Genomic DNA, 18,551 nt, shown 5'->3' with positions numbered 1-18,551 from the left:
CTACAAAGTAACAAGACTTTCACAGGAGAGTTGGGACACCAGGACTGCTTGACTCCATAAGAGAAAGCCAAGAGGTGGGACAGTCCGCCATACTAGTCTGGATAGAGAGTGTAGAATTCTAAAGAGCCCAACCACACAGTGAATCTGCACCCATGCTGACTCTATCTTCAAACATCTGAAACCAGTGGTGAATGACATAATAATGAAACTGTAATAAAACCCACATCCAGATCAACTTCAAATCAGTTTGATGCTTTTCTTCTCCTACTCATTTCCCCCCAACATTCCCTCTCTCTTTCTCTCTTTAGAAGCCTGACAGAACCAGCAGTAACATTTTCTCTAGTAAATATTATCCACTGTGTTTCCAGTCCTATATACAAAATATCTAGCACAAAACAAAAGTATTTTCAGACACATGAAGAAAATGTGGCCCATTATTAAGAGAGGAAACCATCGATAGACAGTGATGCCGTCATGGCCCAGACATTGAAATTATCAAATAAGGACTTGAAAATACCTAAGATAAAAATACCAAAAGATCTAATGGAAGTGGAGAATGACTAGAATGTGTGACTAGATGGGGAAATTTGGATAGAGAGATAGAATCTACCAAAAAAGGGAACCAAATGGGAATGCTGGAAATGAAAAGTATGATATTAAAAATGAAGAATTTTCTACATAGGCTTAACAGTAACCTAGATAAAAAAGAGAAAAATGGGGGCGCCTGGGTGGCTCAGTGGGTTAAAGCCTCTGCTTTCGGCTCAGGTCATGATCCCAGGGTCCTGGGATCGAGCCCCACATCAGGCTTTCCGCTCCGCGGAGAGCCTGCTTCCTCCTCTCTCTCCCTGCCTGCCTCTCTTACCTACTTGTAATCTCTGTCTGTCAAATAAATAAATAAAAAACCTTAAAAAAAAAAAAAAGAGAAAAATGATCAGTGCATTTCAGGACAGGGCAAAACAAAATATGCAAAGAGAAACACCAAGACAAAAGAGTAGGGAAGACAAAAACAAGTAAACAAACAAAAATGCTCTGGACCTGTGGGATGATATCCAGTGCTCTAAAATAAATTTAACTGAAGTTCAAGGGGAAAAGGAGTAAGAAAATGGAAAAAAGGAAAGAAAAGTTTAAAGAGGTAATTACCAAGAACCTTCGAATCTAATGAAAACATCAGCTTACACATCTAAGACTCTGATCAAACCTCAACCAGGGTAATATAATAAAAACTATGCATAGGCTCAACTTAGTCAAACTGTTAACATCGAAGAGAAAATCTTAAAAGCATCAAGAGAAAAACAACATACCACATACAAGGGAACACTGATAGGAATCATAATCATAATCATAATAAGAATAATCTTAATAATCATAATCATAATCAGAAATCAGCTGATTTCCCACCAGAAACATGAAGGCTAGAAGGCAATAAATCAAAATTCCTTAAGGTGTTGAAAAAAATAACAATTATCAATTCTATACCTGGTGAAAGTATCCTTCAAAAACAGAGATAAACTAACGACATTTTCACAAAACTTGAGTTTGTTTCCCCCTGATTAAATTATAAAAAGTGGAAAAGGAAGCTCTTCAGGGTAAAGAGAAATAACAGCAAGAGGAATATAGGGTTTGCAGGAAACAATGAAGCATATCAGAGAGGTCAAATCTTTACAGAAAAAAAAGAAATTATTTCATGGGGTATACCTACACAAATTACTGTACTTTCAAACACCTAGCACATCATTACTCTAAATTTAATATTTTATCCCTCTGCACTCCAGGGAAATTTTGACTTTGAGCCAAAAAATGAAACATTGTTAATGATCATTATTTTAAAATGCTTAAATTTCACAAAATCAATACACTTAATATATAAATTAACAATATTAACATTAATATTTATGGCAGCAACATTTTATTAAGTACCTAACATGAACCAAGTACATATTATTTATAAGTCTTACATGTACTTTGAAAACTATGTATACACATGAAAAATTAGAAAATTTAGGAAGACAAACCAGGAAATTGGATTGAGAAGTGAAATTCCTTGCCAAAGTCACTTGGCTTTTAAGAAGCAGAGCTGGGATTCAAACCCCTATCTGTCTAATTCTAAATCTCATGCCTTGCTTCTTAGACAATAATTATTACAGCAATAATAATTTGCATGTACAATAACTTAAATGTCCAGTGCAGATTTATGTTTTGTCAACCCATGTTCAATTTAGAGTATATTATACTACACGCTTGCTTTTTCGTGTAATAACACACTATGAACCTATAGCCATGTCTCTACAAATAGACATATTTCCTTTCTCTTAGTTGTACATACTTTTTCCACTGTAGGTATAATTTGAAATTTGTTCAATCAACTCCCTTTTGAATTTTTTAATTGGTTCCAGTTATTTGCTATTTTAATTCTACAGTGAGCACTTTGAGTATATATATTTAAGACCTTCTCTACTTATATTCTTGAGATATACCCTGGACGTACAAATCTTAGATGAAGTAGTGTTCACATTTTTACTTTTTATAGTTTGCCAGATTATCTTAAACTCTTTCCACACTAATATCATCTCTTCTTTATTCCTTGTCAAACTAAGTACAAAGTGTTGTGTTGTTTGAGTTTTAAATTCTCAGCTTGTTAGTCCGATGTTTTCAATATTTTCCTTCAGTGTTTCTGGTCACGGTATCATGTTTTGTTTGTTTGTTTGTTTTTTGTTTTTTATTTTTTAAATTTCTTTTCAGGTAACAGTATTCATTGTTTTTGCACCACACCCAGTGCTCCATGCAATACATGCCCTCCCAGTTCCCCCAGTTCCCCCAACCTCCCACCCCCCGCCCCTTCAAAACCCTCAGGTTGTTTTTCAGAGTCCATAGTCTCTCATGGTTCACCTCCCCTTCCAATTTCCCCCAACTCCCTTCTCCTCTCCATCTCCCCATGTCCTCTGTGTTATTCCTTATGCTCCACAAATAAGTGAAACCATGTGATAATTGACTCTCTCTGCTTGACTTATTTCACTCAGCATAATCTCTTCCAGTCCCATCCATGTTGCTACAAAAGTTGGGTATTCATCCTTTCTGATGGAGGCATAATACTCCATAGTGTATATGGACCACATCTTCCTTATCCATTCATCCGTTGAAGGGAATCTTGGTTCTTTCCACAGTTTGGCGACCATGACCATGGTATCATGTTAATAAATGTCTTCAATACGCCAGGATTGTAGAAACATTTGCTCCCATTTTCCTCCACTACTTAATAATTATGTTCTTTATATTTCAATTTTAACTCATTTGCCTTTTTTTTTTAGTATGATTGTAAGGCATGCACTTATTTTTTAAATTTTGTATTTTGTACTTATTTTTAAATTTTGTAACATTGTTAGCCAATTGTCCTGATTTATTGTTAGATGTCTGCCTCAATCTTTCATTAAACTCCTCTTTAGTTATATATGCCGTGTTTCTATACTACTCTTCTAGTCCATTAGCCTGCCTTAATTAACCAATTTCTATGTTTTTTATCTCTTCTTTAATCTATTTCCAAAAGAATTTTCTCAGAAAAATTTTATCATAATCTGAACTGTAAGGAAAATGCTAGATGCTTCAGTATTTTCCACACTTGATCTTAGCCGTGTTAACCTGTGGAATGCCGGCAGAAGTTAAAAGTAGTATTTCAACTAACAAACGAAAAACAAGCAGATGAATTAATACACAACACACAGCAGAAAGCATAGAAGGGAAAGGAAGTTGGTGTTAGCTTTAAGATTATTCTTCTTTTATTTCCTATGTGTTCACTTTCTCAGATAAACAACAAATCTTTGTTGATTCTTTAACGTCCAATTACTTTCCTAAGAAAGTGCTTCGTGGGGCGCCTGGGTGGCTCAGTGGGTTAAAGCCTCTGCCTTCGGCTCAGGTCATGATCCTAGGGTCCTGGGATCGAGCCCCACCTCGGGGGTCTCTGCTCTGTGGGGAGCCTGCTTCCTCCTCTCTCTCTGCCTGCCTCTCTGCCTACTTGTGATCTCTGTCAAATAAATAAAATATATATAAAAAAAAAGTGCTTCGCACCTTTAAATACCTAACCTAGGGAAATTAGAACTCTCTTGATAAATGAGTTCAGAAGAAGCCCTGAAAAGGTTTGATTCATATAATTTTGTATTTTTAAACCCAAAATTTGGGCAGCTGTTATAGTTTATACCACAGTGAAATTAGAGACTTATAATTACATGTCTGTTGCCATAACTCCTTTAGGTTTTATGCCCAACTGGAAGCATTTAAATTAACCTGCCCTGGAAGAAAGTGCTCTAAGAAGGAACTGACACATACCAGTTGATAGAGATGGTCTAAGGTGTTTCTATTTGTATATTAAAAAATCAGCCCAACCAAATCAAATCTAAGGTGTTTCTATTTGTATATTAAAAAATCAGCCCAACCAAATTAAATAGCATTTCTCTGGTCATTGATTAATATCCTACAGGAGGCAAAGACAGGGCCTGCAGCAAGAGAAAAGTGTCATTGGCAACATATTTTTTAAGAAAGTTATGGTAGTTAGAGAACCCCCCCCCCCACACACACACACAAAGCTCTGTAGCAAGCCAACACTCATGTGAAAAGTTGTCCCTTCCTGCGTACAGAAACAGGGAAACAACTTAAACCCAAGTGGAGAAAGGAGAGGAAAGACATCTTGATCTCGTATAAGCCTTCATTTGCTATGCCTGGGTTTGAGGCAGTGTCTATTCCAAAGCAGAGACAGCCGGCTTGGCCCTGCATGAGAGCACCCTTAATTCAGCTCACAGTAATCTCCTGCACAATTACCTCTCCTGAATGAAACCATCTTGGATATGGACAAAAGTATGGAGGACAGTGACTTAATTTTTTGATTAAAAAAAGGGAGCAAGCGAGAGAAAGAAAATGATTTATAATAAGTCCACGGGAACATTCTGTACCTATCTCTTTTCTGATTAGAGAGGTGGCATGGAGCCTGGCTCATTAGGCAGAAGTAATGAGCCAGTCTATATGCCATCTCTAATTAGAGAAAAGATACAGTAGGTACAACTGTACCTATAAATTGATAGAATAAAGACAAAAATTATTTTAAAATACCCTTTCCCTTGTAGCACTCTGATGCCCAAATCTTAAGGAGAAAACTGTAATAAAAACTAAGCAACATTTGAAATAAACCCTTTTCCAATGATGTGCTTTCTAGTCAGAAGTTACATTTATTTTTACATAGTTTAAAAACAAATATCATATTCAGTCCACACTGTCCTTTTGCAGCATTCATTCAACATTGAGTGTACTGAAGAAGAATGGAATCAAGTCATTTCAAGCCCACAGTGCAGAGCGGACTAATTTATAGCACTTTCAGATACTTTGAGCAACATTTGGTGCAATAAAACACTTTTAGATGTACTAATGGGGATTAAATATTGAAATAAGGCTCAGAAGATTTAATGTTTTATTAAGAGATTCTGTATGCAGAGTACTTTATAAAATTCTCCAATACACTAATTACTCAAACCCAGTTTCTAAATATATAGTTTCCTTCAATTACTTCTTCACATAAGTTTAGTTTGATCGAAGAACATATACAAATTAAAATAGAGTTATGTCTAGGCATTTGTCTTCAGATCTCTCAACAATCCTATAGAAAGATATCATTATCCCTACTTATAAGAAAATAGGTGTTCAAAGAGGTTAATAATAGCTGCCACCCACTGAATATTTACTATGCAACATATTCTACCCACACATGATCTCAGATAATTCTTGTTATAGTCCTATTGACTATTTATTAAAACATCATTTCGTAGATCAGAAACCTGAGATTTACAAAGGATACATATTTTCATCAAAGGCACACAATGGGATTGGATTTAAGTCTAAGTTTTTTGACACCAAAGATAGGAAATTTAACCACAGAGTTTTAGAATGTATTTTGAATATCAAAAATACACACCTATTTTTTTAATAAACTAGATCACAATTAGACAACTCAGGCCAAAGAGGAATGCAAATTGAAATTTTACATTACTTCAAAATGAATAACATCTATAAATATCTACATGACAACTCCAAAGCCATGATCATTTATTCATTTATTGAAAGTATCTGGAAAAAATTGAATGTCTGCTATATACACCTGATAGGGCTATGTAACTATTAGAATTAAAATTTAGCGAGGTCAGTATAAAAATTGATGATATTTTTATATAATAGAAAATGAAGTTCAAAATAATACTCCATATAATTGCATGAAAAAAGAACCAACAAGTACATAGAAGTAAGTCTTACAAACGAGTGAGACTTTTGGCCAAAAATTAACAATGTTGGAAGATTAAGAAATGCATTATATTCATGGATTGGAAGATCTGATATCATATAGATGCCCATTTTCCCAAAGTTGAGTTAATGATTCAAATCTCAACAGAATTTTTGTGAAAATTGTAAAACCACTTCTAAAATTCATATAATAGCCAAGAAAATACTAAAAGGAAAAACAATTCAAAAATTAAATACTTTCATATTTTAAGACTTCTATAAAATTAAAGCTATGAAAACTAAATATTTTGACTCAAGTATGGACAAAAAAAAAAATCAATGGAACAAAATAGCTCAGGAACAAACCCATCTCCACATATACAGGTATACGGTCTGTTGCAGTTACCATGCACTTCAGGGTAGTGAAGAAATGATCTGTTTAATGAAAATGGTTCTGCGTCAGTTAAAAATTCAGGTGAGAAATAATAAATGAATCTTGACCCCTAACTTGTACCACACCCAAAAATAAATTCAGATAGAAAACAGACCTAAATTTGAGAGGTTAAGTTATAGAATTTCTAATTAAATTGTAGAAAGAATATCTCCATGAGATCAGGGTTTGCAAAGATATCCTAAACAGGACATAAAAAAATACTAAGTATAAAAGAAAAATTAGGGAAGGAGTCAAGATGGCAGAGAAGTAGCAGGCTGAGACGACAACAGGTAGCAGGAGATCAGCTAGATAGCTTATCAAACCATTGCAAACACCTACAAATCCAACAGGAGATTGAAGAGAAGAAGAACAGCAATTCTAGAAACAGAAAATCGACCACTTTCTGAAAGGTAGGACTGGCGGAGAAGTGAATCCAAAGTGACGGGAAGATAGACTGTGGGGGGAGGAGCTGGCTCCCGGCAAGTGGTGGAACAATGGAGCGCTAAATCAGGACTTTTAAAAGTCTGCTCCACTGAGGGACATCGCTCCAGAGGCTAAACCTGGGTGAAGCCCACGCGGGGGGTCAGCGTGGCCCTAGGTCCCGCAGGGTCACAGAAAGATCAAGGGCACCTGAGTGTCACAGAGCTTGCAGGTATTAGACAGGGAACCTGGCTACAGAGACAGAGCCGAGGAGTGAGCTCTCAGCTCGGGGTTACCTTGAACGGGTCGCAGGCTGGGTGAGCTCAGAGCGCGGCCGGAGGCCATGGAGAAGGAAGCGACCGGGCGCTTTTCTCCAGGTTCCAGCAATTGACTGCTTTCCTCAAGGCCAGGGAGGTGGGGCGGATGGGTGCTTTTCTCTGAGGGCGCACTGAGGAGCAGAACCCCAAGCTCTCGGCTCCTCTGGGCCGAGAGATTGGGAGGCCGCCATCTTCATTCCCGTCCTCCAGAACTCTACGGAAAGCGCTCAGGGAACAAAAGCTCCCAAAAGCAAACCCGAGCGGATTACTTAGGCCGGCCCCTGGTAAGGGCGGTGCAATTCTGCCTGCGGCAAAGACACTTGAGAATCACTACAACAGGCCCCTCCCCCAGAAGATCAACAAGAAATCCAGCCAAGACCAAGTTCAACTACCAAGGACAGCAGCAGAATTCCAGAGGAGGAGAAAGCAAAGCACGGAACTCATGGCTTTCTCCCCATGATTCTTTAGTCTTACAGTTAATTTAATTTTTTTTTTCTTCTGCTAAATTTTTTTTTAACTTTTACCCTTTTCTTTTTTAACGTTTTTTAACTAGTTTATCTAATATATATATTTTTTTTCTTTTTTATATTTTTTCTTTGTTTTCTTTTTTTAATTTTTTTTTTCTGAACCTCTTTTTATCCCCTTCCCCCCTCCCCACGATTTGGGGTCTCTTCTGATCTGGTTAAAGTGCATTTTCCTGGGGTCTTTGCCACCTTTTCAGTATTTTCTTTGCTCTTTCATATACTCTTATCTGCACAAAATGACAAGGTGGAAAAACTCACCACAAAAAAAAAAGAACAAGAAGCAGTACTGAAGGCTAGGGACCTAATCAATACAGACATTGGTAATATGTCAGACCTAGAGTTGAGAATGACAATTCTCAAGGTTCTAGCCGGGCTCGAAAAAGGCATGGAAGATATTAGAGAAACACTCTCTGGAGAGATAAAAGCCCTTTCTGGAGAAATAAAAGAACTAAAATCTAACCAAGTTGAAATCAAAAAAGCTATTAATGAAGTGCAATAAAAAAAGGAGGCTCTTACTGCTAGGATAAATGAGGCAGAAGAAAGAATTAGTGATATAGAAGACCAAATGACAGAGAATAAAGAAGTTGAGCAAAAGAGGGACAAAGAGCTACTGGACCATGAGGGGAGAAAATTCAAGAGATAAGCGACACTATAAGATGAAACAACCTTAGAATAATTGGGATCCCAGGGAAGAAGAAAGAGAAAGGGGAGCAGAAGGTATATTGGAGACAATTATTGGAGAGAATTTCCCTAATATGGCAAAGGGAACAAACATCAAAATCCAGGAGGTGCAGAGAACCCCCCTCAAAATCAACAAGAATAGGTACACACCCCATCACCTAATAGTAAAATTTACAAGTCTTAGCAACAAAGAGAAAATCCTGAAAGCAGCCCGGGAAAAGAAGTCTGTAACATACAAGGGTAAAAATATTAGATTGGCGACAGACTTATCCACAGAGACCTGGCAGGCCAGAAAGAACTGGCATGATATATTCAGAGCACTAAACGAGAAAAACATGCAGCCAAGAATACTATATCCAGCTAGGCTATCATTGAAAATAGAAGGAGAGATAAAGAGCTTCCAGGACAAACAAAAGCTGAAGGAATTTGCAAACACCAAACCAGCTCTACAGGAAATATTGAAAGGGGTCCTCTAAGCAAAGAGAGAGCCTAAAAGTAGTAGACCAGAAAGGAACAGAGACAATATACAGTAACAGTCACCTTACAGGCAATACAATGGCACTAAATTCATATCTCTCAATAGTTACCCTGAATGTTAATGGGCTAAATGCCCCAATCAAAAGACACAGGGTATCAGAATGGATAAAAAAACAAAACCCATCAATATGTTGCCTACAAGAAACTCATTTTAGACCCGAAGACACCTCCAGATTCAAAGTGAGGGGGTGGAAACCCATTTACCATGCTAATGGACATCAGAAGAAAGCTGGGGTGGCAATCCTTATATCAGATCAATTAGATTTTAAGCCAAAGACTATAATAAGAGATGACGAAGGACACTATATCATACTCAAAGGGGCTGTCCAACAAGAAGATCTAACAATTTTAAATATCTATGCCCCTAACGTGGGAGCAGCCAACTATATAAACCAATTAATAACAAAATCAAAGAAACACATCAACAATAATACAATAATAGTTGGGGACTTTAACACTCCCCTCACTGAACTGGACAGATCATCTAAGCAAAAGATCAACAAGGAAATAAAGGCCTTAAATGACACACTGGACCAGATGGACATCACAGATATATTCAGAACATTCCATCCCAAAGCAACAGAATATACATTCTTCTCTAGTGCACATGGAACATTCTCCAGAATAGATCACATCCTGGGTCATAAATCAGGTCTCAACCAGTATCAAAAGATTGGGATCATTCTCTGCACATTTTCAGACCACAATGCTCTGAAGCTAGAACTCAATCACAAGAGGAAATTTGGAAAGAACACAAATACATGGAGACTAAACAGCATCCTTCTAAAGAATGAATGGGTCAACCAGGAAATTAAAGGAGAATTGAAAAAATTCATGGAAACAAATGATAATGAAAACACAACGGTTCAAAACCTGTGGGACACAGAAAAGGCAGTCCTGAGAGGAAAATATATAGCGGTACAAGCCTTACTCAAAAAACAAGAAAGGTCTCAAATATACAACCTAACCCTACACCTAAAGAAGCTGGAGAAAGAACAAGAAAGAAAGCCTAAACCCAGCAGGAGAAGAGAAATAATAAAGATCAGAGCAGAAATCAATGAAATAGAAACCAAAAAAGCAATAGAACAAATCAACGAAACTAGGAGCTGGTCCTTTGAAAGAATTAATAAGATTGATAAACCTCTGGCCAGACTTATCAAAAAGAAAAGAGAAAGGACCCAAATAAATAAAATCATGAGTGAAAGAGGAGAGATTACAACTAACACCAAAGAAATACAAACAATTATAAAAACATAGTATGAGCAACTCTACGCCAACAAATTTGACAATCTGGAAGAAATGGATGCATTCCTAGAGACATATAAACTACCATAGAAATAGAAAGACCCATAACCAGTAAGGAGATTGAAGCAGTCATCAAAAATCCCCCAACAAACAAAAGCCCAGGGCCAGACGGCTTCCCAGGGGAATTCTACCAAACATTTAAAGAAGAATTAATTCCTTTTCTCCTGAAACTGTTCCAAAAAATAGAAATGGAAGGAAAACTTCCAAACTCATTTTATGAGGCCAGCATCACCTTGATCCCAAAACCAGACAAGAATCCCATAAAAAAAGAGAATTACAGACCAATATCCTTAATGAACACAGATGCGAAAATTCTCACGAAAATACTAGCCAATAGGATCCAACAGTACATTAAAAGGATTATTCACCACGACCAAGTGGGATTTATTCCAGGGCTGCAAGGTTGGTTCAACATCCACAAATCAATCAATGTGATACAACACATTAATAAAAGAAAGAACAAGAACCATATGATACTCTCAATAGATGCTGAAAAAGCATTTGACAAAGTACAACATCCCTTCCTGATCAAAACTCTTCAAAGTGTAGGGATAGAGGGCACATACCTCAATATTATCAAAGCCATCTATGAATAAACCACATGCAAATATCATTCTCAATGGAGAAAAACTGAAAGCTTTTCCGCTAAGGTCAGGAACACGGCAGGGATGTCCATTATTACCACTGCTATTCACCATAGTACTAGAAGTCCTAGCCTCAGCAATCAGAAAACAAAAAGAAATCAAAGGTATCCAAATCAGCAAAGAAGAAGTCAAACTATCACACTTTGCAGATGATATGATACTTTATGTGGAAAACCCAAAAGACTCCACCCCAAAACTGCTAGAACTTGTACAGGAATTTAGTAAAGTGTCAGGATATAAAATCAATGCACAGAAATCAGTTGCATTTCTCTACACCAACAACAAGACAGAAGAAAGAGAAATTGAGGAGTCAATCCCATTTACAATTGCACCCAAAACTATAAGATACCTAGGAATAAATCTAGCCAAAGAGGCTAAGAATCTATACTCAGAAAACTATAAAGTACTCCTGAAAGAAATTGAGGAAGACACGAGAAATGGAAAAATGTTCCATGTTCCTGGATTGGAAGAACAAATATTGTGAAAATGTCTATGCTACCTAAAGCGATCTACACATTTAATGCAATCCCTATCAAAATCCCACCCTTTTTTTCAAAGAAATAGAACAAATAATCCTAAAATTTATATGGAACCAGAATAGACCTCAAATAGCCAGAGGAATATTGAAAAACAAACAAACAAACAAACAAACCAAAGTTGGTGGCATCACAACTCCAGACTTCAAGCTCTATTACAAAGCTGTCATCAACAAGACAGTATGGTACTGGCACAAAAACAGACACATAGATCAATGGAACAGAATAGAGAGCCCAGAAAGAGACCTTCAACTCTATGGTCAACTAATCTGCGACAAAGCAGGAAAGAATGTCCAATGGAATAAAGACAGTCTCTTCAACAAATGGTGTTGGGGAAATTGGACAAGCCACATGCAGAAGAATGAAACTAGACTGTTTCCTTTCACCACACACAAAAATAGACTCCAAATGAATGAAAGACCTCAATGTGAGACAGGAATCCATCAAAATCCTTGAGGAGAACACAGGCAGCAACCTCTTCGACCTCAGCCGCAGCTACGTCTTCCTAGGAACATTGCCAAAGACAAGGGAAGCAAGGGCAAAAATGAACTATTGAGATTTCATCAAGATCAGAAGCTTTTGCACAGCAAAGGAAACAGTTAACAAAACCAAAAGACAACTGACAGAATGGGAGAAGATATTTGCAAATGACATATCAGATAAAGGGCTAGTGCCAAAATCTATAAAGAACTTAGCAAACTCAACACACAAAGAACAAATAATCCAATCAAGAAATGGGCAGAAGACATGAACAGACATTTCTGCAAAGAAGACTTCCAGATGGCCAACAGACACATGAAAAAGTGCTCCACATCACTCAGCATCAGGGAAATACAAATCAAAACCACAATGAGATATCACCTGACACCAGTCAGAATGGCTAAAATTAACAAGTCAGGAAATAACAGATGCTGGCAAGGATGCGGAGAAAGGGGAACCCTCCTACACTGTTGGTGGGAATGCAAGCTGGTGCAACCACTCTGGAAAACAGCATGGAAGTTCCTCAAAAAGTTGAAAATAGAACTACCCTATGACCCAGCAATTGCACTACTGGGTATTTACCCTAAAGATACAAACGTAGTGATCCGAAGGGGCACGTGCACCCAAATGTTTATAGCAACAATGTCTACAATAGCCAAACTATGGAAAGAACCTAGAGGTCCATCAACAGATGAATGGATAAAGAAGATGTGGTATATATACACAATGGAATACTATGCAGCCATCAAAAGAAATGAAATCTTGCCATTTGCGATGACGTGGATGGAACTAGAGAGTATCATGCCTAGTGAAATAAGTCAGTTGGAGAAAGACAACTATCATATGATCTCCCTGATATGAGGAAGTGGAGATGCAACATGGGGGGTAGGAGAAGAATAAATGAAACAAGATGGGATCGGGAGGGAGACAAACCATAAGTGACTCTTAACTTCACTAAACAAACTGAGGGATGCTGGGGGGAGGGGGGGGTCTGCGAGGTGGGGTGGGGTTATGGACATTGGGAGGGTATGTGCTATGGTGAGTGCTGTGAAGTGTGTAAACCTGGTGATTCACAGACCTGTACCCCTGGGGATAAAAATACATTATATGTTTATAAAAAAATATTTTAAAAATTTAAAAAAAACATAAAAAAAAGAAAAATTAGTAAATTAGGAACTTCTATTGATCAAAGAATACCATTAAGTTTTCAGCAAACACAGTGTGCCAGATTCTGGAAAAACAGTAATGCTTTTTAATGTATGTACTTAATACATAGCCTCATTTGATCCAAACAATGGAACTGTAATGTCATCATTTTAAATTTGGGGAAACTAAAAGAATACAAAAACTTCAATTCAAAGGATACATGCACCCTATGTTTATAGCAGCATTGTTTACAATAGCCAAGACATGGAAGCAGCCAAAGTGTCCAGTGATTGATGAATGGAAAAAGACGATGTGAGACACACACACATGCACATATGCACACACGCACATACACACACACACACACACACACACACATACACGGTGGAATACCATTCAGCCATAAAAAGAATGAAATCTTGCCATTTGCAACGACATGGATGAACTAGAGAACATAATGCTGAGTGAAATATGTCAGCCAGAGTAAGACAAATACCATATGATTTCACTCATATGTGGAATTTAAGAAACACAATAAATGAGCAAATGTAAAAAAAAGAAAAATAAGATAGAGAGGCAAATCAAGAAACAGACACTTAATTATAGAAAACAAAATGATGGTTACCAGAAGGGAGGGGGTAGGGGGATGAATTAGACAGATGATGGGGATCAAGGAGGGCATTTGTGGTGGTGAGCACAGGGTGATGCATGAAAATGTTGAATCACTATATTATACACCTGAAACTAACATAACAGTGTCTGTTAATTAAGTAGAATTAAAAATAAAAACTTAAAATATACACAAATTAAATTTGTGGCTACTACATTTTAGTCATTGAAAAGTTGTTCCAAATCATATGGTTACTGAGTAGAGAGATGGGATTTGAATTCACGCAGACTGACACCAAAGTTTAAGGTGTGAAGGAACTGTGCAGACAATTGCTTAAATGCATAGGTAGGTATATATGTGTGTATGCATGTAATAGATATAGACACAGGGCTACAGAAACATAGACATATATAATTATTTCTGGCAAATAACTGCTAATAATATTGAGATATAAAGAATAAATGCTCATTAATAGGATCTTGTTTTAAATTTCTTATTACAGCTACAGAATTGTGCACAATGCAGCCATTTTAAATGAGGAGGCATATTAACATGGAATATTGTCCATAACATTTGGAGGGGAAGTATTTATTTTTAGAGGGCTCAGAGAAAACATATGTATTATAATTTCATTTTTGGAAAATTATATTTATAACCATATCTCCAGAGATATGTACTAAAATTCTGGAAGGGTATAAAAAAATTATATCTATGAAGGTAGAAAAATGTAAAATATTCTCTATTTCATAGAGTTCTATATTGGGCGAATTTTTTTATAATGAGTATTTATTATTTAATACCATAAAATACCAGTTCCATTTTTAAAGTATAGGCAATTTGGGGCGCCTGGGTGGCTCAGTGGGTTAAGCCTCTGCCTTCGGCTCAGGTCATGATCTCAGGGTCCTGGGATCGAGCCCCGCATCGGGCTCTCTGCTCAGCAGGGAGTCTGCTTCCCCCCTCTCTCTCTGCCTGCCTCTCTGCCTACTTGTAATCTCCATCTGTCAAATAAATAAATAAAATCATTAAAAAAAAATAAAGTATAGGCAATTTATAGACAATTGTGCTAATTATTTCAAGATAATTCTAAATTCAATTTCTGTTTTTATTCAGGGTGTAGTATATAATATATTTTAAACCTATATGGTCTGCTTTTATGGTGGGAAGATATGAACACCATAAATCCAGCTTATTATTGTTGAATATTATTTTTCAGTCTCTACTTCTCTAAATCCTACTTTAAAATTCAAACCAAAAAATTGAGAAAATGTAGTTTATCATGTATTGTTCTTACTTAAAAATTGATCTTAATAGGTTACGGTTTGATTTTAAAGTTTCCCTAGTGTAGCGGGTTGAATAGTGACCTCCAAAATATATGTCCACCTGGAAGTTGTGACTTTGACCATATTGGAAATAGGGTCTTTGCATATATAATGAGGGATTTGGAAAGGAAAGCATATAGGATTGGGAGGGGGAGGGGGATGCTAAATTTAACCACAGGTCCTCCTGAAGAGACAGGAGGGAAGAGAACTCAGAGGAGAAGGTCAGGTGAACTTAGAGGCAAAGATCGGGTCTGCGCAGCTACAAGTCAAGGAGCATCATGGATTTCCAGAAGCCATCAAAAGGGGAGGCACAAAAAGGGAGGTTCTGGAGGAACCTCCAGGAAAAAACAAAACTGCAAACCCTTAATTTCAGATTTCTAGGCTCCAGAACTATGGGAAGAGGACAAATTTCTGCTTTAATAAACTTCCACCCAGTTGCTGCCAATTTGTGGCAGCAACCCCAGAAAACAAATAAACCTAGATATTTTAAAATATTATTTTTGACACTTTCTTTAGGAATACTATAATTGGATAAAATAAATAATTTTCTGAAGTCAGAAACTTACCATTTAAACTCTGTCCTATTTGTGTAGTACCAGAGGCAAAATCTATAATTGAACCACTTAGAGTTCTTGCATCAAATGCTGTATTATCCTCCTCCAAACCATTGATGAAGAAACTGATCTTTGTCTGATGCACCTGTAAGAAATTATCACCATTATTATTTTAAGTGTGTAACCTTGTATTTCATAATAACTACATTTCAGCAGTCTTTCTCAAGTTAATTTCCTACTTCACTACTTTCTTCAGTTGGAAAAGAATGAAAACAAATTATTTTAATGACTCAATGATATATCTCTGTGTTTATATATCTAGATATGAACCTACATATTTTAGTTTTATGCTGTGATATCTACCAGGGAATTCACAGGTATATATAATTATTTGTCCCATATATTTAAGCAGCTCTGGCCGCCATGCCTTCATAAGTTTTTGAGAATATGCTGTTCCTTTAGAAACTGGTTAAATTTGTTATAACCATATTTGGAAATAAACAGAAATGAATACAAAAGGCAGAAATATTCAAAGCTAGATATACCAAAAATGTATAACATATAGATATAATTCAGTTTAAGTTGCTAATATAAAATGCTTCTTATAAATATTTCTTGTATTAGTGTTGGTACCATAGTTGGTGATATTCATTGGTACTTCTCCAATACAGAATATAAAAATTTAACAATAATATTCTAGGCTAATTAATCAGATAACTAACAACTCCACATCAAAGATCAACAAACTTTTTCTGTAAACAGGTAGAGAATAAACATTGTTTATCTGCACGCCAAGCGATTTTATTTTGGGGTCCAAATGGTCCAGGTCACAACTGCTCAACTCTGCTACTGTAGTAGGAAAGCAGAACAAGCATGGATGTGTTCCAGGGAAATTTTACTAAACCATTTGACCGGGTAGCCTGGGTGGCTCAGTCAGTTAAGCACCTGCCTTCGGCTCAGGTCATGATCCTGGGGTCATGGGATAGAACCCCATGATGCGCCCCCTGCTCAGAAGGGAGCCTGCATCTCCCCCTCCCTGCCTGCCACCCCTCATTCATGTTCTACTTCTCTCTCTTTCAAATAAATAATAAAACATTCAACCAACCAGATTTGTTCCATGAGTTGTGGCTAGATGACCCCTCAATTACACTATAATTGTAAAATTATGAAGTTATGAAATTTTATTGGTGTGCAGTGACACCTGAATAGCCAGTTCAAATGGTTACGCAGACTACTTCATGGATAGTATTTATAGAAAATCTTCAATGATTGCATATATTTCTGAGTAAATATATTTTTATATATTTATGATTGCATATATTTCTGAGTAAACTGATGGACTGTTTGATACTAACTTTAATCTCGACAAAGTCCTGTTCAAGTGCTTTTAACTTGAACGTACAAGGAATCGGTGCTGTAGCAAAGAGGCTGAAATGGCAAACAAGACAGGAGGGTTGGAGTAGGGATGGAGAAAGAAGGAAATACAACGTCTTGCAATCGAAAGGTTAGATGCTAACACTTTAATTAAAAACACATCAAATCATAGCATTCAAAATGCTGTTCTATTAAAACTTCCTCACGATAATTGATGAAAATAAACCATTCTCCAACATCTTTAGATCATATGTGAGTAAGCAAATGTCTTTAGAACACTTTTCAACAGCCCTCTCTCTCCAAACCAACCAACCAACCGATCAACCAATCCTGGGAGTTAATAACATAATTACTTGGGAATAGTAATTCTTCAAGAAGTTATTCCATATAACTTTTCTCCATAGTATCTAATCTGCTTTTATTAAAACCATGTACTTCTCTAAGTCTACTGACCCCATGTTACATTTTACTTAATTAGAAAACAAAGCCTTGACATAAACACCGAAAATCACATACCAGGTCCTTGCGGGCCTGCATATATACCTCTCAGCTGGGTCGTAGGACTGCATTTTTTTTTGCATCCCATTTTTTACAGCCTGTTACTGTCATTTGGTGTTTGACTGTTATCATTATAAAAGATACAGGCTTTTCTACTTTGTTATTTGTAGCATTATCTCATGTTTTACAACATCTTTGTGCAACATGCAGGCACATGAAATATAACTAGTGAAAAGTTCTCGATGGTATTAATGCATAAAAAAGAATGTGGTTCCATCTCTACTGTCTTTACCCAGCCAAAAGCTGATGAACAGCCAATTTTCCTTTATCACATTAGCACAGCCATGAGGGAAACACATTTGTTCTAGTCAGCTACACTAAAGATACTATTACCAATCTAACATATACATGTTTTATATCAGCAGTATTCTCAGAGCATGAGAGAGCCAACAATATATTAACACTAGCATGACAGTTTATTTAAGAAAAGAAAATTGTCTCTGTAGAGGGACAGAAGTTAGAAATGTATGGCTAAAGCTCAGTGTCACTGGTCTAATAAAGGTAATAATTCTTAGGCTTTCTTTATAGCAGGTAACACTCCTGTGACAGTTCTGTCATATCATTCAAATAAAAATGTTGTCTTTTACAAGTTTAAGTGCACCTTTATTTTGAGTCAGATAGAAAGCATGTTTTTGATTTTCTATATTCACTGTATTATATCTCTAGTCAAGAGTTCAGGACCTTCCTTTTTTTTTTTTTCTTTTTTCTTTTCTTTTCTTTTTTTTTTTTCTTTTTATCAACTCATCATATATTTGCTTAGTACAAGGATTCAGTGTCACTTGCAGTGAATTCCAGAAGGATGTTTTCACTTGGTTGGTACTTACAAAATGATTAATGATGATCTCAAGCCACTCTCTTCTG

General features: G+C 36.6%; 1 protein-coding gene across 2 annotated transcripts in view; it reads right to left on the bottom strand.

Annotated features, from left to right (window-relative positions):
• Window positions 1–18,551, bottom strand: part of USH2A (usherin) — a gene marked incomplete at both ends in the record, with an annotated part of 700,457 nt that overhangs the window by 642,634 nt on the left and 39,272 nt on the right. For both annotated transcript variants that reach the window (XM_080825193.1, XM_080825194.1), the window contains one exon: window positions 15,771–15,903. In XM_080825193.1, the coding sequence (XP_080681319.1) occupies window positions 15,771–15,903 (133 nt within the window). The remainder of the gene's footprint in view (window positions 1–15,770; window positions 15,904–18,551) is intronic.

This window comes from Martes martes, assembly GCF_963455335.1.
Source record: "Martes martes genome assembly, chromosome: 15".
Classification (NCBI taxonomy): Eukaryota; Metazoa; Chordata; class Mammalia; order Carnivora; family Mustelidae; genus Martes; species Martes martes.
This window is presented reverse-complemented; position numbering and strand designations above follow the sequence as displayed.